We start from the raw sequence: 22,500 nt of genomic DNA, 5'->3' as shown, positions 1-22,500 counted from the left end.
ATCTGCAATAATAATATTTTTTTCATTTAGCCTAAAAGTGGAAGTTTAAGTCATAATAATACTGCAATAGAAAAAAGGAACGGAAATTAGATTACACATTATCTTTTAACAGAAATTTAAGAAATGTTTAGGCAGCGATTCTTACATAATTTGCCATGTTGTCATTATGCAAAATAAACATCTGTAAAAAGGGGAAAATTAACTCCGGCAAATCTTGGATTTACCACTGAAAAGAATAACTCTAAGATTTTGAACGTACCTTTTGTAGCCCATGGTTATCTGTATCAATATTTCCTCCTTTTAAAAAAAGACAATAACAAAATCATTGGACCCTTCCACGGTTTCTGAGATAGACAACGCGTTGGAACGAGAATAGTTATTATATAACGTGGGGTAACAAACCTATGTTGAGGTCGCTATGAAGGAGAAATACGGCGAAAGAGGATAATTCTCTTGAATCGCAAACTTTAGGGCGAAATATTAAATTAAGTTGAGGTTGGACAATTAAGAGGACCACTCTGAGTCTAAACAATAAAGGTTTTTCCTCTTAAGGCTCAAATACGACTAGAGGCCATACCGTACCGAGTCCTTGAAATTTCTTTCTTTTTTTCGGCATTATAACACGCTGGCTAAGCAGAATTCTAACGATCGTTGCGTGGTCTTATGCGAACTAAATTTTAATCAAGTATCCTGATTACAATTTTCAGATCTCAGTATAATTGTCTTGGTCTGAAATGGGTAAATGAAATTCAGCGTATCAATATCAAGCATTCAAAAGTAAGAGGAAGGTGTTTGTCTTTTAATACTTTGGTTAATTTCTCGACGAAAGCGTTGCTTCTAATAAAAGCCATGAAAATTTTCATTTTAGGCAAATATTCAGAAATTATAAGCAACCTAAATATACATACAAGGGAGCAAAGAAGTGTGCGGACTCAATAAACCGAAAATTGAAAGGCAAATCTGAACAACTTGTTAATGCCACATAACTAAATCGCAAATGTTTTCAATGAATATCTCTTGCTTCATTGCTTGCCCTGTAAACTGGCCTGGGTGAAGTAAATCCTTCGCTGTTTGTAACAAGCTACACCTCAGTGGGGCAAAAAAATTGTGCTTTTGCGATAGGCTTCTATTTTTTGGGTAAGAATATTAAAAAACATTCTGATTCCCTCTGTGAGAATGACAATAACAATGAGCTAAATGTCTGTGCGTATTACCTGCTAAACTATTGAATGAGAGGTTAATTATTCTACCTACTGCAAAAAAATGTTATTTTGGCTGCTATTTTCTGGTAAGAGTATCCAAAACATCCTCATTCTGTGCGAATGCTCCTTTTGCATCTACTGTTATTCGCCCTGTTGTAAAATGGTTAAACCACGACACTACAGTGTATTACGGCCTCGTATTTTGCGCGTTCTCTTGACCTTATATGGTAAAATGACATAACAGACATGTTTGTCTTAATTTGGCTATTTCTGCAAAGTACAACATTTTCAATACAGTACAAACTAGTGACTAAGAACCTAGCTAAATTTGCCAGTTAGGCCCCCTCTATACTAGACCTGTTTATCCTGCATATATTTGAGCCATGTTCATATTTTCTTCAATCTATATAAGATATTGAGGATATTACGTGGCCGCGCGGAGATTAACCTGCAAGCAGTGGTTTCTCCAAGCCGGACGCTACGTTACGAAGGGAGAGAAACCACTGCGAACATCCGTCTGCTCCTTTGATCTAGCCGCCGTCCAGCGCTATGGACGAATAAATTAACTTTAAACATGTAAATCCTATTTGAAAGCAAGTTTAGGCTCTCGCGCATTTGCTTACGCTTACAATCGCTGTCTTAAGGTGGCTCGACTGGATTTTTTTGGGGTTGATACCTCCCCAGTTTGAGCATCAACTACATCGGCATAAGTAAAGATATGGAAAAAACGTTAACACAGCTGTGTTATATAAAGATGAAAATTTCTTATAATCTGGGTTTTATTGTAATCGGAGTCGCCATGGCAACGTAATGACGCCATTACGTTTTTCATTTATCTTTGTGTTTCTCTGTACCAGGAGTTTTTTGAAGCAATCGCTTAGGGGAGTATGTTCCTGCCATAATTGGCTCCATTATGGCAAAGTTTGAACAAATTCTATGAGAGCGTTTTCGAAATATTTTAAAATGCAGTTTTAAGAATCATAAAAACAGTGAAATAGCATGCTAACCACACAATTCGCTGATATTTTAAGAAAATGATAAGCCTTGGGAACGCGGCTTCATCTCATAGTGGTTTGATTCCGTTGAAAACTGCATACAAAAAAAGAGGGGAATTGCTCTGGGCGATCGCGAGTAAGAAGAATTTTATTAACTTGCATTCAGCTACTTTTGATACAGTTTTTGGACGTAATTTTGTCCACGCCTAAAAATTTCGCATTTTTCCAAAAACCGCTCGATAAATTTTTTTATAAATTCGACAATCCCGAGATCAATTGTCAAGAAACATTCCGTGCAAGTTTCAAGAACATTGAAAACAGGGAAGGCTTTTAAATAGGGCCTCAAATATAGCCAATTTCCCCCCCAGATTTTTAGTCCATGGGCCGATCCTGATTTTGGTACCGATTCGAGGGACAAAGGATGATTGCTGCGAATTGATAGCACATAAGGTGGAGATTGAAAATTTGCATGATAACCTTTCTGCAGGAGTAGCTTTCAAGATATTTTTTTCATATAAAAGTGCCGGTAATGAGCTTTGAGGATACTAAACGTGCACTTAAAATGTACTATATCTTTTGTAGTTTAATTTATTATGAGAGACATGAGAAGTTTTTTGTTGCGTTTTTTTTATCGCCAAAATATTATTTGTTCTGAATTTAACCAAAGTAGAGCGTAGAAAACTCAAAAGTAGCGTCCGAATTGCATTATGGGTAAAATCCAAAATGGCGGCTACCATGGCAAGGGTAGTGGGTTCTTGATTTGCCGGTTTAATAGCCATTTTACCATGTAAAACGCAATAATTTCAAGAAAAGTCAGCAAAATCATCTAGTTAATAAAGCGCTAAAACTTTTTGAGGCAAAAGTCTTTGAACTTTTGACTTAATAAAAAGAATTTTGGAAATACTTACAGTTCTTGTACAATGTTCACTTCGATAATCCGATATGTATTTTGCTCATATCAATCATAAACGTCTGTTTATATATTTATAAATTTTGAAATATAATCTAATTTTAGGAATGATCAACCTGTTGCAGTCAACATTATTTGAATTATCGGTTATTCGGTATTGAAAACTCAATATGATATGCCAATTTTTAATACATAGATACATATGGTTTATTTAAACACGATAAAATCATCAGTCTGAGAAGGTTAAGCGAAGTAAAAAGGATATCAAGACTACATACACCTGAATGGCTAACATGATTGCCATGTGCTGGGAAACAGAAAACTAGAAAGCTAACTGGTTTACTTCCCTTTTGAATTGACATAGCGATGTTATTCTTCGTATGTTTTTTGTGGTAACTCATTCCAAATCATGGCACCGCTATGAAAAAAAAAACTTTTGGAAGTCCAGACTTTCGTAAATTATAATATACCGTATGTGCTGTTATGTCCCTGTTTATTGCATTTGCATTGCGACTTAAACGCTGAAAAATCTGATACAAAAAGGGTCCTCATCTAAGAAGGAGTGTTGATGATGCTGAGGAGTCAAATGCAGTCAAACGTTTCTGCAAGAAGAAGTGGATCATTCACTGTACCGACGATAGCAGTGATTTAGTTAATCCTAAAGACGAGGAGTCGTGGAAAACCTTGCTACGTGCAGCACAGATTCGAAATCACCAAGAAATCGTACAACATTCGAAGTCTTTAAGAGACGGAGAAGTTTCGCTCATTTACTACCATCGTAAGTGTCGAAGCATTTTTACAATGAAAAATGTATTAGATAAATTATCCCAGCAATCATCCAATAGCCAGACTCACCAGGAACAAGTGGCTAGGAGAGTCTCTATTCGAGGATCTTCCAATATTTCCACAACATACGAGCGCATTTGTATTTTTTGTGAAAAGCCAAAATATTTCAATGGTACAGGTTAGTACAATGCCGAGATATGCGTGCAGATAGCTCTATCAGAAAGATTGCTACACAAAAGAATGACAGCAAGATTCTTGCCCTTGTGCCGCGCGAATTAGTTGCAACAGAGGCTTGTTATCACAGGACATGCTACAGGAGCTTCACTAGACCAGAAGCAAGCAGCAGTGTGAACCCTGATATGAGCAGTGAATCTTCGGATGATGAATATGCCCGTCTAGAGTCTGATGCTTACTAGATGCTTTTTGACTTTATAAGATCAGATGTGATAGAAAATTAGAAAAACGTAAGGCTGCTTGAGATGACCCAGTTACTTGTAGAGTATCTAATGTCATTGGGGGCTAAGGAATGTAAGCCATCAACAAAGAAGCATAACAAAAGGAACATAGAAGCAGAATTCAGTGAATTGATCAAGTTTGAAAACTTGCTAAACAGCAACCGTGTAGTCCTAATCCCTGCTAGCCTAACGCTAGTGCAAATCGCCAGAAATTTACTAAATATCCTTATGGCAGAAAAAGAAACCAAAGGTTCAACAATGAAGATCTCCAATATTCAGAAAGCTGTGGCTGACATCCGCGATGCTATTCTAAACAAAGAAAGCAAAATGTCATGGCCACCACGCCCTTCAGAGCTCAATGACAGTGCGTTTTTGCATACCTTGCTGACTGGCAGCAAATATTCGTTAGAGATAATCTTCTCAAAGAGTCCAGCGGTTGATGAAGTCGTTCGCGCAAGACCTGTTATTTGGAGTAACCAGAGGGAGGATTAAGCCACCTAAACAAATTCTTCTGTGGTATGCTGTAAAAACTCTCACAAACGATGTAGAGCTAGTGTCTATACTAAACCGTTATGGTCATGGCATTTCTTATTCCCAGCTTGAGTATGCAGGTGAGCGTCAAGGCCCTAAGCCAAGAACATATGTTGAAGTAAATTGCCAGGAAGCGTTAGAAAATACCCGAAGGAAAAACCTTTTGTGGGTTTTAGTGCGCCTTCTTTCATTTCTCTCACGCAGCCAGATCGGATTACAGCACATTGATTGTGGTATTTGAAGATACAGATATATTTATTCTTTGAGTGTCATTCAAGTACTTAATTCCGTCTTCAATAGTTTTCAAGTGTGGAACACAAACAAGAGTTAGATACATCAGCATCACGAGTATAGTGCAAGCCATAGGTCAAAATTTGTGCAGCAGTTTCCTTGGCATGCACGCTTATACTGGTTGCGACACAGTAAGTGCTTTTTCTTGGACGGGGTAAGATTGGTGCACTTTGAATTGTCAAAGAACAGAGATCCTTTCAGGAAATGTTTGACCTCTTAGGAGTGGAATGGGAATTCTCAGATAATCTTTTCCAGATGCATCAGAATTTCACCTGTCGTATGTACAGTTCCCGCCCAGGGACAAACAGCATCAATGAGCTAAGATATAGATTGTTCTGTTCAAAGAGATGTAACATCGAGTCCGACCAACTACCGCCTTGCGCTGATTGCCTGTATAAACATGCGTGTCAAGCAAACTAGCAAACAGGAATGCGGAGGCGAAGAATTGAGAACGGCCCTGAAATTCCGAGCCCCTTAAGACATGGCTGAATTCAGGATGAGAACAAGTTAGGGATTGATTGGATGAGTGGTCAGCCAGCGCCCGCAACAGTTTTACAGCTACTTTCTTGTTCTTGCACCAAATCTTGTATAGGCTCCCGAACTATAGCTGCCTTGCGAATGGTCTTAAGTGCACAGACAAGTGCCGGCTCTCCAATTGTGACAATAGGCGAGAAAAACAAGCTGTCACAGTAGAAGACGATGCTGACGAGGACTAGAATATGTGGTCTGATTCTGTTTTTCAGCATTATTTCCTTTGGCTGTCGACATGATAAATAAAATGTGTGTGGATTTATTGACCACAGAAGAATATAGTCATTGCTAGTCGTTGCTACATTTAAACATATGACTTGCCAAATGTACACTCAAAATACATAAAAAACAAGTGGTCATTGTAAGAGGAATTATAATGTTTTGCATGTCAACCTCGGATGTCCAAAAAGTATGACTTTACAGAAAAACCACAATTAGTACCGGTACTTTTGCTAGAGATATGGAGAAATCTCTAGCAAAGCGGAAGAGTTTGTATCTATGGTGTTTCAGTTTACAGCTTTAAGAGCAGCTTCTTTCACAGCTTGAATATGAGGATTGTGCATGTTCCTTTCAGTTTTGATCGTTTTTGGGCACTTTAGGGGACAAAATTGGATCCAACATGGCCGCCAAAAAGGTAATTTCATATTATAGCAACGTCATAGGTAGCTATAACACCTGAGTCAAGCTAGTATCCAGTTGTCATCTAGAACTATCATTTAACAGATTTTTCAAACAATTAATCTTTATTACTTTAGTTTATATCGATCCTCTGGTTCAAAAGGCTACTTTTCTACGTTACCATGGCAACCAAAACCAAAATCCATCTAATTTTGCTACAAAAGCCTCGAAAATTACTTGCAAAACAGTGGTACCATTTAATCATCTAGACGTGCCCCAAAACATGAGTAAAAACATGAGTAAAAACTTATGTACGTACATTTATTCGACATTGTTGAAAGCTGAGTGACGTCACTTCATCACGTGATAAACCCTATAAAACTACTCATTTGACGTGGTTATCATACATTGAAATAAACTAGAGGAGTCATAGTTTTTAAAAATATAAGCCACTCTTTGTCCCTCTTTTTGGTACCAAATCATCAAATTTGGGGTCCTGGCCCACGGACTATTTGTGTTTACAAGTGCGCGTCCTCATTATTCAGTTGAGCCACCTTAACGCGAGCCTGCTGTGAATATTCATTATTTCTTTGGATTATTTATTCCTATCTACTTACTTTGTCAAATGTAGGCGAACCCAAATGGAGTTGAATTCCAAGGGACCATATCCAAGTTCAAGAGCGAAAAGGAGAATAAATTTCGTCGTTGCTTGTTCACGTCATCCATAAATGGCAAAGTTAGGCATCTTCACGTCGTAGTCGTGCAAAAATGGCAAAGAAATGCAAAAATAAAAGCGTGATGCACGTGCAAAGTTGTTGTTTTGCTTATTAAACTATTGTTTTGTTGAAGTTCTCGTTGCCCTCTTCTCGTTGGATATTCGTAGTCATCACGTGGACGCGCATGCTCGATGGAAAAGCAAACGGTTGCTCGCAGTGGTTTCTTTCCCATCGAAGCGTAGCGTCCGGCCTGGAGAAACCACTGCTCTCAGGGTACGCGGAGATACGAAATTTCTCTTCGAGTGTTGAGAAATATTTTCAACACGAGAAGAGAAATTTGGTATCTCCAAGCGGCCATGTAATGTTCTATTTATTATATAAACACCACTGTTGTTTATAAATAAAATTCTGTACACTTATAAAATATTCAGGAACCCTATTGAAGACCACTTTAAGTACTCTTAGTTACAACGTTTTTTTCCTTCAGAATTAAAAAAGAACCTGTTTATTTTAGACAAATACCCAAATTTTTGGCAAATAACTATTTTTGTAAGAATCTGTTCAAGCCAGGGAATTGCGGGTTCTTACACGCGAGTTTTTAATGTATTTTGACCGGTCCGAGTTAAAATTTGTTTGGCCTGTCAACATGACCAGCACTGTTCAAAAATCATTTCGAGCACTGGCTTAATGACCTCCTTATTTACCTAATATTATTCTTACACGCTCCAAGATAGGAATCTACAAAATGGAAAATCCTTAAAGGAATAGCTATTTCAATTTAAGAGGGAGAATAGCTCCTTCAGATTTTCTTAAAACACCCTAAATAAAATAAATAGAGGTGAACCCGAACAATCTGCATCAAATCAGCTCTTTACACAGGCATTGGAAAAACCAGGCAAAAGGCAGCGCAAAACATCTTCAAATTCAAGCTGAAGACCGCCGAGCATACAAAGAAGAAACAGTGACACCCCAAAGACTTTTAAGAAAACGTAACAACCCTTTCACAGGCCGTTAATTTAAGATCATCTAACACTGAATAAATTTAAGTCCGGGATTTTAACTTACATTAGCTTACAGGAATGATAAACATCAGTCATAAAGAGGAGTTTACATTCATTCAGCGATTCATTGCACGGTCGGATAAGATAAAAAATGACAATGGTTATATGCTTTTCGGTGAAATTACATAACTTGCACATTTAAGATTACCTTATTTTCCGCCCCAGAAAGAACGAAAATGCATCGAGGTGCCTAAGCTTATCTCGTTAAAGTGAAATTAGATTTCATCGCTGCGTGACAAGTGACGTGTGGTATGGCAAAAAAAAGCTGATGCAATCACGAAGAGGTTGTAGATTAAACAAAAAAAAAAATACAACCAAGGGATGGACCATTAGAAAACTTATGGGCGGGCGGGCAGGCGGAGTACAAAAAAAATAGTCGCGCAAGGGAAAATTAAATGAAAAAAATTCATGCACGCCAATTAATCGCAAAAAATATTCATGCTATGGCCTAAAAGAAATTCATACAAGGAATTTGATAACGAAAAAAAATTCCTGCGGCTCGAAAATTCCCCACACCCACCATAACTTTTCTAATGGTCCGTCCCTAACGTACCTCTGTTTAAGCGTCCTGACACTGAATAAATTTAAGCCCGGGATTTAAGCTTGCAGAAACTCATAGGAATGACAAGCAACAGTCACAAGATGGGTTTGCAATTTCATTGCACGGTCGGATAGGGCAGAAAAAAATGGCAATGGTTATACTTTTCGATGAAATTACATAACTTGCACATTTAAAATTACCTTATTTTCCGCACCAGAAAGAACGAAAATACATCGAAGAGCACTTTAAGCTTACTCTATCTCGTTCAAGTGACTAAATTAAATTCAACGCTGCGTGACAACAAGTGACTTGTGGTTGGTCAAAAAAACTGATGTCATCACGAAGAGGTTATTGATTTTGTAACAAAACTAAAGCGAAAAACTACAACTAACGCACCTCTGCGTAAGCTTTCTAAAAAGAATGTTTTCGTAATAGCCAAAACGCCTTACATCCGATACATATTACCAGTGAGGTAACCTCGGCAAAATTAAAAGTAAGCTCAAATTTGAAGATAGTCACTTACCTTCCCCTTCCTGTTCGTCCTCGTTTATACGACGCCTGATTTCCTTTGCTGCCTCTCGCTCCGTTCTTCGCCGCTCGTCGCTAATTCGGCGTCTATTTTCTCTTGCTCCCTCTCGTTCATTCTCCAGTTGCTCTTCAGTGAAATTGTGTCGCCTTTCCCTTGCTCTCTCTTGCTCTTTTGCCCGTTGCTCGTCAGCAAAATTTTTTCTCGCTCCCTCTCCCGTTGCTCGTCGGTAAAATTGCTCCTTCTTTCTCTGTTTCTTTCTTGCTCCATTTCCCGTTGCTCGTCAGTGCAGTTTCGCCTCCTTTCTCTGGCTCTCTGCCGCTCTCTCTCCCGTTGAGCTTGTCTTGATTACCGACTACTTTCCCGTTTTCTCTGCCCTCTCTCTTTCTCTATACTCCAAACTAGAGGACATAATGAATGAAAATTCTAGAAAATACGAATGTAAAAATAATTTCTGTCAACCGATACAAAAAAAGATAATTTCCTTTTGTTCTGAGTTGACTTCGCTGAACTTCTAAGTTGTTTAAGTCTGGTTTCAATAAAATATTAATAATAATCTTTATTGAGATGACTTTTTCATATAAAATTTGATTTTCAAAAAAGATCTCATAAAATTAAAAAAAAAATACAAAAAACACAAAATTCGCAAAGACATTAAAAATCTAAAATATGTAAAAACTATTATAATGTACAAGATATTAACTCAAATTCATTTAAATTACAAATTTAAAAAGATTACTTTTAAAAATATTCAGAATCACGGATTGACTGATTGCCTGGCTAAGGGAGTCAAAATCCTTGGTGGCATGAAATTCGTTTAAACTACAAATTTAAAAAGATTACGTTTAAAAATTTTCAGATTCACGGATTGTCTGATTGCCTGGCTAAGAGAGTTAAAATCCTTGATGGCATGAAATGCAGTCCGTTGCTTACCCCAATTCCTCTTGACACTTGGAAGTCTGAGATTCAGCTTAGTTCTGGTATTATAATTATGTTGTTCTTGCTGTCTTATGAAGTTCATATCATGCTCAACAAGTCCATTTAAACACTTATCCACATAAATACATCTTCTCTGAAAACGCCTTTTTTCTAATGGAACCCACTTAAGAGTGGCAAGCGCATGCGTAGCAGATGAATAAAGAGGTCTGTCTAAAATTATTTTAGCAGCCTTATTCTGCAAGACTTGCAAACTGGTCATTAAGGTTACATTATGCTTGTCTCCCCAAACAAGGTCTGCATAATCAAATAAAGGCATGACAAGACTATTATAAAAAAGAAGGCGTGCACTAAAAGGTAATAAATGCTTAATACGATTAAGGAGACCAAGCCTTTGATTAATTTTGCCAGCAATGTATTCAACATGCTTTGTCCATGTAAAATCAGATGATATAAAAATTCCAAGGTATTTGAAGCTGTTGACATTATTTACATTGTGGTCGAAGATTGATACTGTTAGAGCCATTTTGCTTTCCAATTTCTTATTACTACCTACAAGCATACATTTGGTTTTCTCGAGATTCAAAGTTAGCTTGCATGACTATGATCGTCCGGATCGTCCCAGTCGTCTCAAAAAATGTTCAGACGATCGAGACGATCATATGGAAACGCTACCCAGACCATCGCAAACGATCCGGACGACTGAGACGACCTCGATCGCTCGGATAGAGTTGAGTTCTATCCGGACGATCGGGACGATCATGTAAATTTTGAAGCGATCATATGGAAACGCTCTCAGACGACTGGGACGATCGGGACGATCGAAGGCTATCCCAGAAATCATCACTTTTATTTCACTAATCGAGAATAAATTCAGCCCGGATGGCGCTGAAGCCGAAAAAATAATACACAAATGTTCGCGCGCGAGAGCTCCGCTATAAACGATCTACCAAAGGTACTAAAACATTCAGCAGCAGACATATATGCGGATGATACCACTATCAGTGCTAATGCTGATTATAGATCAGCACCTGGAACCTTAATTCAAGTTCTTCAAGCTGATGTTGGTAAAGTTGCACAATGGACCACAGACAATAAAATGGTACTTAACGAGTCCAAAACTAAAGCTATGTTAGAAGCTGGCAAACGTCTATATAAGAAGATGAGCAGCTCACTGTCCATGTAAACTCAGTCGAACTCGAACAAGTCCAGGCTCATAAACTGATAGGTGTAATTATTGACACTCAGCTTAATTTTAATAAGCATACTGATAATCTCTGTAAGAAGCTAACACAGCGTATTGCTGTTTTGAAAAAAAAATCAGGCGTCATTTACCCTTAGATCAACGAATTCTTTATTACAATGCCATGATAAAACAAACCATGATGTATGGCTCTAGTGTGTGGGTTCTACATCCGTTGATAATTTAAATAAGGTCTTCAGGCTACAGAAGCGGGCCGCACGCGTTATTCTCAATGCTGATACTAGAGCAAATAGAGTAGATCTGTTTAGAGAACTCAATTGGCTACTGATTAATCTTAGCTTCAAGAAGAAAAGGTGCGCATTAGTTTATAAACGTTTGAAGGGGGTGTGTCCCGATTATATGCTAGAATTACTCAAACGAAACATCGACGTTCGTTCTACTGAAAGACAAAGAAGATATGGATCTTTGAATTTAATTTGTCCAAAGTATAAAAGAGAATCAGAAGGTGCTAGGACTTTTCAAGTATCAGCCACTAGGTTTTGGAATTCACTTCCCAATGAAATTAAGTGTAGCTCTAGTTTAGAAATTTTAAAGAAGTCTTTATATAAGCATTTTTTGGAGTCTTATAAAGATGTTCATCACTTTACTATAGCTTAGGCTATTCTACTTTATTCTCATTTATTATATAGACACGAGTGTTTTACTGGAAAATATACCACTCGTAAAATTCATAAAAACTACATCCGGGACCCGAGTGGTTTATTTTCCGTAATCTCACACGTGAGTTTATCGATGACGTAATTTCGGTAATTTCCCTCTATTATTTTTTCAATATCTTTTTGTCTATATAATAAAAAGAACATTACACGGCGGCTTGAAGATATGAATTTTATTTTCTCGTGGCAAAAACAATATTTTACTCACTCGCTGCGCTCGTTCGTAAAATATTGTTTTGCACGCGAAAATAAAATTCATATCCTCGCGCCACCGTGTAATATCCTCTATATAATTATTTACACTTTGCATAGGGTTTAAATTACCTGAGTGAGGTACATAACGACTAAGATGCATTTCTACTCATTAACAGAAACTTACCGAAGACCGACAAAGATCGGACAGACAGCCGACTACAGGCCCCCTCTCACCTCCCAGTAAGGATTTAAGGCCTGGGTCAAATGTGTGTTCGGAGCATATGAATGATTGGCAATATCTGTGACAATAGGTTTTGCCCTTCCAAGCACAAATCGGGGAAATAAGCGAACAGAGAACTCGAGTGACTTCGGCGTATGAACAACAAGGGGGGAAACTAACTCTGCAACTCGCTTGGCTAGCGGGAAAGGAACTCGTCACTATTCCAAGGTACTAGGATCTGCTACAACTGGAAACAGGGCAGGACTCAAACTTGGACTTCAACAGTTTAATCTTCAATTCGTGCACGTAAATCATACAGTCAAGTAAATCTGCAATGTAAATCGTACAAGCATATAACTCCGCAATGTAACTGATCGTACAAGAATATAACTCCGCAATGTAAATCGAGAAACAGGATTAACAGTGCTCTCTTTGTACTAACCGATCAATTTATTACAACATCACAAAACAACTGGAAAGAAGGCTGAATAAGATCAGCTGAACACCGAAAACAAATCTGGATAAATTTAGTTTTAAAGTTCATATGTTAAACTAAATAACTCAAAATTAAATGTCAGTCAAACAAGTGAATTTAGGAAATTTACAAAGAAAGCTGTATAAAAGAATTCGAGTTTCCTTTGCTCAGGATTCCCTAAAATGTCAAAACTAAAAACTACGAACGGTTGGTATTTGAACAGGCGAAAGGTCTATTTATTCAGTGACTAAGCTGTATATCTATTCAGAAACAAATTATCCTTTTAAAAGTAAACATTGAAGTAAAATGTGTATAATTTAAGGGAACTAAAACAACTCAATGCCAATTCAATGTTAATTACGGCTAACACAACTTCAAAGGGAATATTTAAAAGCTAAATAAGAAATTCAAGGCAAAGAAAGAATTAATGGGAAATCTCTCCTTACATATCTCTCGCTAGGAGACCTAGAACAAAATGAATTTTTTCCCAAAAGTAAACCTTGAGGTTTTCTTGTGCCGTAACATTTAATTATGATCACGTGACATGTCGCGTGACCAAAAATTGAAAATGAAGGAAATTGGCGAATTGGTGGCGAATTTACTTTGTATAAGTAAACAAATTGGTATTTCTGGAAGAGGATAAACATACCTAATGTTATACGTTTAGATTGAATGTACAGGAAGTTTAAAATTAAAGTTTTAAATAATTCAAAATTAAATTTGGGCATTTAAAATGACGCTTTCCCTCATAATTTTTTTATTGAAGTGCAATGGACGGTCATTCCAAACGTGAAGTGTTAGAAATATTTAATATCAATTAGAAAAATGTTATTGCTCGATTCCTTTTCTTAAACCGGCCACCAATTGGTCAATAATTTACGATTTTTAACAAAATGATCACGTGACATATCAGGTGACTTATCAACACAATATTTATACTTGAAAATGTTAAGGACAATGAGTTCTTCATGTGTGCCAAATTTTAATTCAGCGCCATCATCTATGCCAAAGTTATAGTCAATAATTCATTTTCCACAGGTAAACCCCTTAGTCCCAGGCCTCTCTAATTAATGAATACGCAATCTTTTTAGGTCCACCTGTACAGAGTGCTGTTAATGTTCTTTTGGTTCTCATTTCCTGAATTAGCAATTGCCAAGTAAGTATAACCCTTGTGCTCAAATGACGTCATATCAACAGCTCCAAAAGTTGAAATCTTCTGGTATTCAGTGAACTGGTCCTGAGAGAACCGATACACCACTGACTTTATGTGGTAGGTGCCACCCCTACGCCGATTAGCCGCACCAAGAAATGTTTGACCGCACATAACAAAGGGATACAGGACCCTGGCCCGGTAAGTAGGAATAGTCTTAAATAGGAAAAACTGACTTCCATTCCACTTGTGAATGAACGACTGTGTGGGTTGAGAGGCAGTGGCGAGAAACACATCATCATTAACGTAAAAGGACTTTACATTCATTGCACTATGCTTTTGAAGGTTTTGCAGCTCGACGAAGTGCATCCCAGCCCTCTTATAAACTACTGATGTTGCCGACGGGACGGCGTTTGCAAAGGCAATGTAGCTTTCATTGTTAATTACAAACGCAGCACTTCCACGACCTGCCTCTGTCGCTATCTCCTGAAACTTTTCGAACATGTTGTTTTTCCACTTGTAGATGGTTGAGTTGATACTTTTCGTAACATCATCAAAGAGATTGCATGCGGTAAGAAAAGGTTCTTTCGCTATTGTAAAAAAATTAAAGCTGGCTCCTCCTTTCGTTGTAAGGTTTTGAAAGGCAACAAACAATGTTCCATTCCAAAGATAAATAACTGAGTTCAATCTGAACGTATTTTCATTTTGAACATTAGCAACAGCAAGATAATGTTCGCCAGAAATTGTAAAATATTCCACGTCATGCCCTCCATGTGTGCCTATGGTCTGGTAAAGAAAGAATTTTTCAGTCAAATCGTTGAACTTGTAGATAAAAGAATCTGTGTTATATTTTTCGGTGGTATCACTTTCATGGTTGGCGAACGCTAGAAAAAGACTTCCGTTAATGGTGAAATGTTCCACGGCGTGAGCTCCTCTGGTTGGTAAATCTTGGTATTTTTCAAAGTGATAACTGGAACAATCTGGATAAGAAAACAAATGAGAGCAATTCAGCACTGAAATAAATAAATTTCCTTAAGCCAGTTTTTTTCCTGAACACTTTAAAAATGCCAGAATTTTGGCAAATTTGTAATCGTTATTTTCCCAGCTATGACACAAACGCTACATTTCACGTTTTGCCGGTTTCTCGAACAGCAAAACTCTTTCGAAACTTTGGTTGTGATTTTTGTAAATGTTTGACCAAAGACAATTTGCGACCAAATATGAAGAATTACCACTGCTGTATATGTGTCGGGTGACATAGGGTGATCGTGGGTCCCACAAAGTACGACAGAAATACAATTAAATGTGGTTTAACTCGGTGTCATAATGTGGAATCCTAGAGTGCGCGTGGATGACGGTCTTGAGATGGCTAAGATTTTACCGACTTTTTCCATTACTTGAGGTCTGAAAGAGGAAGTATGTGTGGCAAAATAAATCCGAAGTATAATACATCTTACTGTACTTTCATTAAAGGTGAGCACTGCATTTAGCAAACTTTCATGTTCAACCAACTAAAGCACAACTGCTTGTATGCCTTTGTTACCCAAATAAACGTCATGTGATCAGTTATCAAAGAAATTTCCCCTTTTCCTTTGTCTTTTCTTTTTTAATTATGCGTACATATGCAGCTAAATGTAATGCCGAAATTTGGAAGAAACGGTTCTCTTCGGTAACATCACATGAACTACATTTGGACTGAATAAAACATGAAAACTGCAGTCTATTAAAGTTAATCCGCTCAAACATAGTTAAAGGATCGCCGTCACGGCGGCAATTCTTGTCGGAGGCATATCGGACAAAACCTGGACAAGTTGTTTATAATCCATTGCCTCGTCTTTATATTTCGTTCCTTACTCAGCCGTTCTTGAACAACCGACGCAACGCTTCTGTCTATTCTTTCTTCTGTACAGTGAGGTTAACTTAGTACATGATTTGTTTACAAAAAAATTGTTATTCTTAAGGTTTATCTTGTGTATGGCCGGGTTTCTTAATAATTAGTTTATAGTTTCTTAATAATTAGCTCACGGTACAAGGTTGTTCAAGGTTAAAAAGCCCACGCTGATAGTACCTGCGTTGAGGAGTAGTGTCGTTTATTTTATGGATTACCGCCTTAAAGTTCTACTACGATCAAATCCTTGACTATCATTTTTTTTTTGCTAGATTGGCAGTTTAGTACTTGAAGTACATGGTGTGCAAATTATAGCTTCATACGATTAAGGAAAGTGGTCGTTTTTTGCGCTCAAAAACCATTAATTTTAGTGCGCCATTACAACGCTATGTTTCCGTGGCCTGGTTACCAAGAGCACAAGACAATTGCTTTGTGACGTCATTTTCTTAACGCAGTTCACACGCACAGCATGACAAATTTCTTGAAGAACCCTGCTCGAACAATGTTCCCTTTCCTCCCACTTCGATGCGTTCTTGTTTAGGAAAACTCTTTCGATCTTACTACATTAGGCTCCGCATGTGTGCAGCAACCGCTTCAGTTGATAGAATTGAGCTGCACCCGAGTCTGACAACTGAATGAGAGATTCGAGGAATAGGTTTGTTTCCAGCTGACAGTTTCGCTGTTTTCTCGGTTTAATAACTTCACAGTGAAATCACGATGACGTCATTTATTATAATCAAAGATCCGGAACCATCCACCATCTTGGGTCCGCCATTTATTAATCAATTAATTAGATGTATATCCATTTTACTTGAAACTCGTATAAATCGAAAAAATCGTGATGGAAGAATTGATCCGCGTATTTTTAAATTTTGAATTTTGTGGTTAGCTGCTGCGAGTCCTCAGGAACTACGTATCCGATTCTTGCCAGTAACTGTTTGTGTTATGGCTTAGAAGGATTGGCGCGGTAATTCCAAGATATTTGAGGAAGAAGGGCTTAGTAGAACGTCTCTCATGAAGATGTGATTGTTTCTTTCTACTTTCTATGACATAAACTATAATTCTATCTCTTCTTTAGTCGAAATTTCAAAATTCGATCCACTCTGTCATATATATTCAGACCATAAAGCAAAAGCAATAGACCTTTTTACCGATACGGCGGCCATATTGAATTAATTCGATTTAAGGAGTATTATAGGATGCCCAGGGGGCATGAGCACATTTCGTTGGTATTTTCGAGCGCTTTTCGGGACATTTTTTCTTAAAGTTTTCTTAGAATAAGATTGTAATGGGAAAAAAGATTCTTGTGCCGTGTTTGGATGTAATAATTATCGCCTTTTTCCCGAGAAATATACAGTGAAATACATTATTTCTAATACTAAACTAGAAAAAGGCGATCATTACTACATCCAAACACGGCACAAGGATCTTTTTTCCCATTACAATCTTATTCTAAGGAAACTTTAAGAAAAAATGTCCCGAAAAGCACCCAAGCCCTTTGGGCATCCTATATGATTAAAAACTGAATCATTGGTTAATGAAATTCTAGCATTTTGATTGGCTTAGCCGTTATGGTATATATATGAGCTATTATACCATGCTCTCCATATATGGTCAGTGTACGCTTCAGTTTAAAATTGGAAGCTAGCTGAGATTTTTTTCGCGAAGGATAGAACGGCGCCCGAAGCAAATTGTTTTAATTCATTTCTTAGAACACTAGAAATGCACTTTCATCGAAAGAAAAAAGACAAAAACAAACAAAAAAGCCACAAGAGCTTGTTTGAAAGTTTGTCGAAAAACACATGAAAACACATGGAACTAAAGTACCTTGACCAGCTACGAAAGAAGACAAGTGCTGTTTCTTCATGATCGCGAAGTCATTCGCCGATCGAGTCACTCGCCGATAGATAACTGCGGCTTGTTTATCCGACATCAAGAATATAAATCACAAGTAACCAGCTACAAATACAGGCTATGCAGCCATTCACTAGAGCAATCGAGGCGGCAGTATAGCTTCTTTTCTCGTTCAGCAAAACCAGCTTGTGGCTTCAAAGAACTTCACAACAAGCGACCGAGGTAATAGTTTTTCTCCGTTGTTCTTACTTTTATAACTGCACCGAAAATCCAAAGGCACAGTAATTTTGACAGCTGTCACTTAAAAATTCTTTTCGTTCACATTATCTGCCAGGTTTTTTTAGCTGTTCTGCTGTGTAAAATCCTAGAATCCCGATGAGTTTTTAAAAAAACTTATGTTCATCGCTACAATGTTTTGATTTTTGATTCATGCAGTCCAGGCGAGTCCGTCCGCGCGTTGACAGTTTTGATAGACGTGTGACATGTGAATAGCGGAAGTCCCTTGTCTTTTCCGGTTTGTTCTAGTCGGAGAGATTCAACGAGATTTTTGTGGGCGTTTTTAATAAAACAATTATTCCACTCGCGCTTGTTGGATATGAGATGATTATAGCCAATTTGGCGCTACGCGCCTCGTTGGCTATCTATTTTCTCATATCCAAGCGCCCTCGTGGAATAAATGTTAAATACTCCTTAAATTGAATTAATTCAATATGGCCGCCGTATCGGTAAAAAGGTCTATTGGTCGAAGTTCAAGTAAAGTTTATTTTCTTACTAAGGAAGAAGCAAATTACGAAACGTCACTGACGGCCTTTTCGGGAGATAACTGGCTGACAGGTGCCTAGCAATATTAACACAAATTCCTTGCTGGTGGCAATAAAGCGGGGCTGCTATTGCTACGAGACATTAAAGATTAAAGAATTAGATTCCCGATCCAATACAAAAAAGTAAAATATTATTGTTATCATGACAGTGTAACTTCTGGCCTTATACGAATTTATTTCCAGCTGAGTATAAATACAAGGACATATATATGTTTGTGGCGATTGTGGCTCATTGGCTTTGTTTGCATTTATCGCGATTGTGGCTCATTGGCTTTGTTTGCATTTATCGCGCTGGTCGCCGGTTTTACGATTTATCACCGATTCCACATTTAAGTGCTGTTCCTTTTAGAAGTGAGTCATACCGGCATAACACTGGTGACCATCTCCCGTGAATCCTGGCTGACAGCTGCAATTTAAGTGTCCAGGGGTATTTATGCAAGTTACATTTTGGTGGCAATAATGGCTATCTTTTCTTCTTGAAGCTAAGATTAATCATTGCCCATTAGTTTATAAACGTTTGAACGGGGTGTGTCCCGATTATGTGCTAGAATTACTCAAACGAAACATCGACATACGTTCTACTGAAAGACAAAGTAGATATGGATCTTTGAATTTAATTTGTCCAAAGTATAAAAGAGAATCAGAAGGTGCTAGGACTTTTCAAGTATCAGCCACTAAGTTTTGGAATTCACTTCCCAATGAAATTAAGTGTAGCTCTAGTTTAGAAATTTCGAAGAAGTCTTTATATAAGTATTTTTTGGAGTCTTTTTGGAGTGTTTTGGTGGCAATCACGGCTACCGTTGCTGCATTCATCGATATGTAATCATGACAGTGTAACTTCTGGCCTTATACGAATTTCTTTCCAGCTGAGTATAAACACAAGACATATGTTTGTGGCGATTGTAATTGGCTTTGTTTGCATTCATCGCGCTGGTCGCCGGTTTTACGATTTATCACCCATTCCAAATTTAAGTGCAATTCCTTTAAGAAGTGAGTCATACCATAACACTGGTGACCATCTCCCGTGAATCCTGGCTGACAACTGCAATAAAACTGTCCAGGGGTATTTATGCAAGCTGCATTTTGGTGGCAATCATGGCTACCGTCGCTGCATTCATTGATATCTAATTAAAAAGAAGGGAAAAAAATGTAAAACATAATTCAAGAACGACATAAACTTTCAGATCAAATGAAAATCGGGCAATATTATACCATGACATTGGCGGCCATTTCCTACGAATCCTGACTGACAGCTGCAGTTAAAGCTTCCATTGGTATTTGCACAAGTTGCATTTTGGTGGCAATCATGGCTGCCGTTGCCGCAATCATCGATATCTGAATAGGATAAGTAAAAAAGAACAATTAGCAGAAGAAGTTCACGTAAACTAAATTTCCTCAATAAGAGAGATACAAGTTACGAAATGAAGTGGACGTATTTTGGAAAACTATAGCTGAGAAGAAAAAAAAAAGTGTCTGGCAATGTTTACACAGGTTGCATACCGTTGGAAAGCTTATCTGCTGTTGCTAGGAGACAGAAAAAAAACAGTGAAGTGTTAAAAAAAAACGCGATTTTCGATCCATTATTAAGAAGTAAAATAAAAGGTGTATTGTGACACTGCGGGAATTTTTCGCCGGGTTGTTTTTCTTTCATTTATATTCAGATCACTGGAACTTTAGCAAACTCGGACATTGTTTTCCCATGACATGTGCGGAATTTTGCGCCGGGTTGCCTTTCTTTCAAGCTTAAGTGCACTTCCTGCTAGAAGTGAGTCATACCATAACACTGGTGGCCATCTCCTGTGAATCCTGGTAGACAACTACAATTGACGCTGCATTCGTCAATATCTATATAACATGTTGAGAAAACATTATATAACATTAGGCCGGTTTCTGTATTTTACAAATTTTAAATAAGCTACTCTTGCCCCACTGTATGGTTGAAGTGGGAACGCGAATTGTCTGTGTAGAAATTTTTGAACACTGTGTCAGGCGAGGCGGTAGGTTCGAACAAGGTCTGTGGGAACGGTGGTACGATGGGTGCGCACATACCCTCCCATGGACCGCGTCCCGTGTTTTGGAGGGTTGAGTCTCGTCATGAACAAGTATTGGGTGGGGGGCGGGGGGCGGGGGGGGAGAGAAACTAGGTACAGACAGTAAAGGAGACTCGAAAATAGAACACTTCAGTCCTTATAGACCTAGCTTCATAGATAGTTAGATATAGTCACAGGGTGCAGAGGAGTTATTTGTGATGGCAAGCGAACTGAGTCGTCTCTGTTTACTGTACTATGAACTTGACCTATCAAACCGTCATGCGATCGTGTTACGAACCTGGTGAAATTTTATCTTATGCTCGGTGGGAACGAACGTCACCCGAGGGACCACGACGCATTCGGAAAGGCTTTCCGAGCGAGGCACGAAGTGACGGAAGAAAAAGAGACTTTATTATATGTTAGTCGCGTTGTTATTCGTCCGTAGTTATTACCTTCAGCGGTTTTCCGGAGCATTGCATAATATTTTACCAGGTTTGTACGACGATCGAATGACGGTTTGCTGAATTCTACAGTATAAAAACAAAGGCAATGCGTGGTACAAGGGTACAATGAACAATCAAGGTCACAAATAACTCCTCTGTGCCCTGTAATATAGTCTCCTGATATATAGTGTCCTGTAGCTTGGTGGTAGAGCATCTGGGCTATCAAATTTTTTTAGGTTGAACAGAATTGAGAGAAAAGCAGAACACGTCTCCAAAAATGATGGTCCAGTTTTGATTTTTAACACTTATATGTTTAGGCATTGAAAGTGTTTCCTGTCGTGTGTCGCTACGGATGGAAAGAACAGGGACATGGATTGAAACTTGAAGTTCAGGGTCAACGTTTTTGAGTATTAATGCTAAAGGCCTGCAAAAATCACCAAAAAACTATTATCATGGTTATTGCTCCCTGATGATTTGTCTGATATTTTCTTCATAACTCTAACAGGAGCATTTTATATGTGATTGAAAATGAATTCAGAGCAAAATTGACCTGAAACAGTCATGTCCTCGTGACGTAACCCCTTTAACACGATCACTTCCGGTTAAAATCACGACTGCATTTTTCTGGCCCAAACAAAAGTCCACGCATGCATTTCGTTAGTTTACACTCTCGTCGATATGGCCACCTGGTTATTACTTCCCTGCTAGCAGAGGTCTCTCACGTCGAGGCGCCGTGAGAGACCTCTGCTAGCAGGGAAGGTTATTACAACCAACGGCCAGCAATTTTTTGGGATTTACAGTTGCTTTTTTTGAAACGTTATCTCGTTAATAGGACTGAAGTTATGAAAAGTCGAACGCTTATTGAAACCGGGTGGCAAGCGTCTGAGGTAATCAATCTAACAAACGGTGACGATTTGCTATAATATTGATATTCGTTAATTTAACGTTAGAATAATATGTGGGATACTCAGAAGTTTGTCATCACACAGTGAATTAAGTAGGCTTAAGCTACACGGTTTATAAGAAGATCAATCATGATCGTTGAGGCATAAAAAAATAAAAATTTAATGTTGTCAAATCAACTCGGTTTCCACTGCACCATTAGGAATTATTGTAAGTGTGAAAGCAGACACCTTTGTGATGTAACCTAGTGAAAAGTGTTACATGAGAAGACGCAAAGGGCTTGCACTGTAAGTATCCCGGAAAGCTCCATACAATTCCTTATAATTTTAATGTAAGGAATTGTATCGGGGCTCTCACAGGGAAACCGAACGCTGTATTAGCTAATGGAATAATTAGATGTATTTACGCTGCATTAGATAATTAAATCATAGGATGTATTTACCTGGAGTATTCCCGTGTTTATGAGTCGTTTTGAAAGGAGACCCTAACCCTAAACCTAACC

General features: G+C 38.1%; 2 protein-coding genes across 2 annotated transcripts in view; both read right to left on the bottom strand.

The window, feature by feature from the left end:
• Positions 1 to 9,980: 9,980 nt before the first annotated feature.
• On the bottom strand, positions 9,981 to 10,661 carry LOC140935111 (uncharacterized). Its single transcript, XM_073384645.1, has one exon. It carries the CDS (start codon positions 10,659 to 10,661, stop codon positions 9,981 to 9,983), a length of 681 nt encoding a protein of 226 aa, XP_073240746.1.
• A 2,051-nt stretch (positions 10,662 to 12,712) lies between these two features.
• Positions 12,713 to 22,500, bottom strand: part of LOC140934235 (uncharacterized) — a 19,167-nt gene continuing 9,379 nt past the window's right edge. Inside the window, exons 2-5 of the mRNA XM_073383898.1 lie at positions 20,399 to 20,467; positions 19,835 to 19,957; positions 19,624 to 19,746; positions 12,713 to 15,039 (exon numbers count right to left, since the gene is read on the bottom strand). Of these exons, the coding sequence (XP_073239999.1) occupies positions 13,997 to 15,039; positions 19,624 to 19,746; positions 19,835 to 19,957; positions 20,399 to 20,467 (1,358 nt within the window). The 3' untranslated portion in view covers positions 12,713 to 13,996. The remainder of the gene's footprint in view (positions 15,040 to 19,623; positions 19,747 to 19,834; positions 19,958 to 20,398; positions 20,468 to 22,500) is intronic.

Source organism: Porites lutea, chromosome 4 (genome assembly GCF_958299795.1).
Source record: "Porites lutea chromosome 4, jaPorLute2.1, whole genome shotgun sequence".
In the NCBI taxonomy this organism is placed as follows: domain Eukaryota; kingdom Metazoa; phylum Cnidaria; class Anthozoa; order Scleractinia; family Poritidae; genus Porites; species Porites lutea.
The sequence above is the reverse complement of the archived record's forward strand: the minus strand, read 5'-3'. Positions and strand labels throughout refer to the sequence as shown.

Coding starts and splice junctions, on each gene's coding strand:
- LOC140935111 (XM_073384645.1), bottom strand. CDS start 10,661: ATGCTTGTAGGTAGTAATAAGAAATTGGAAAGCAAAATGGCTCTAACA.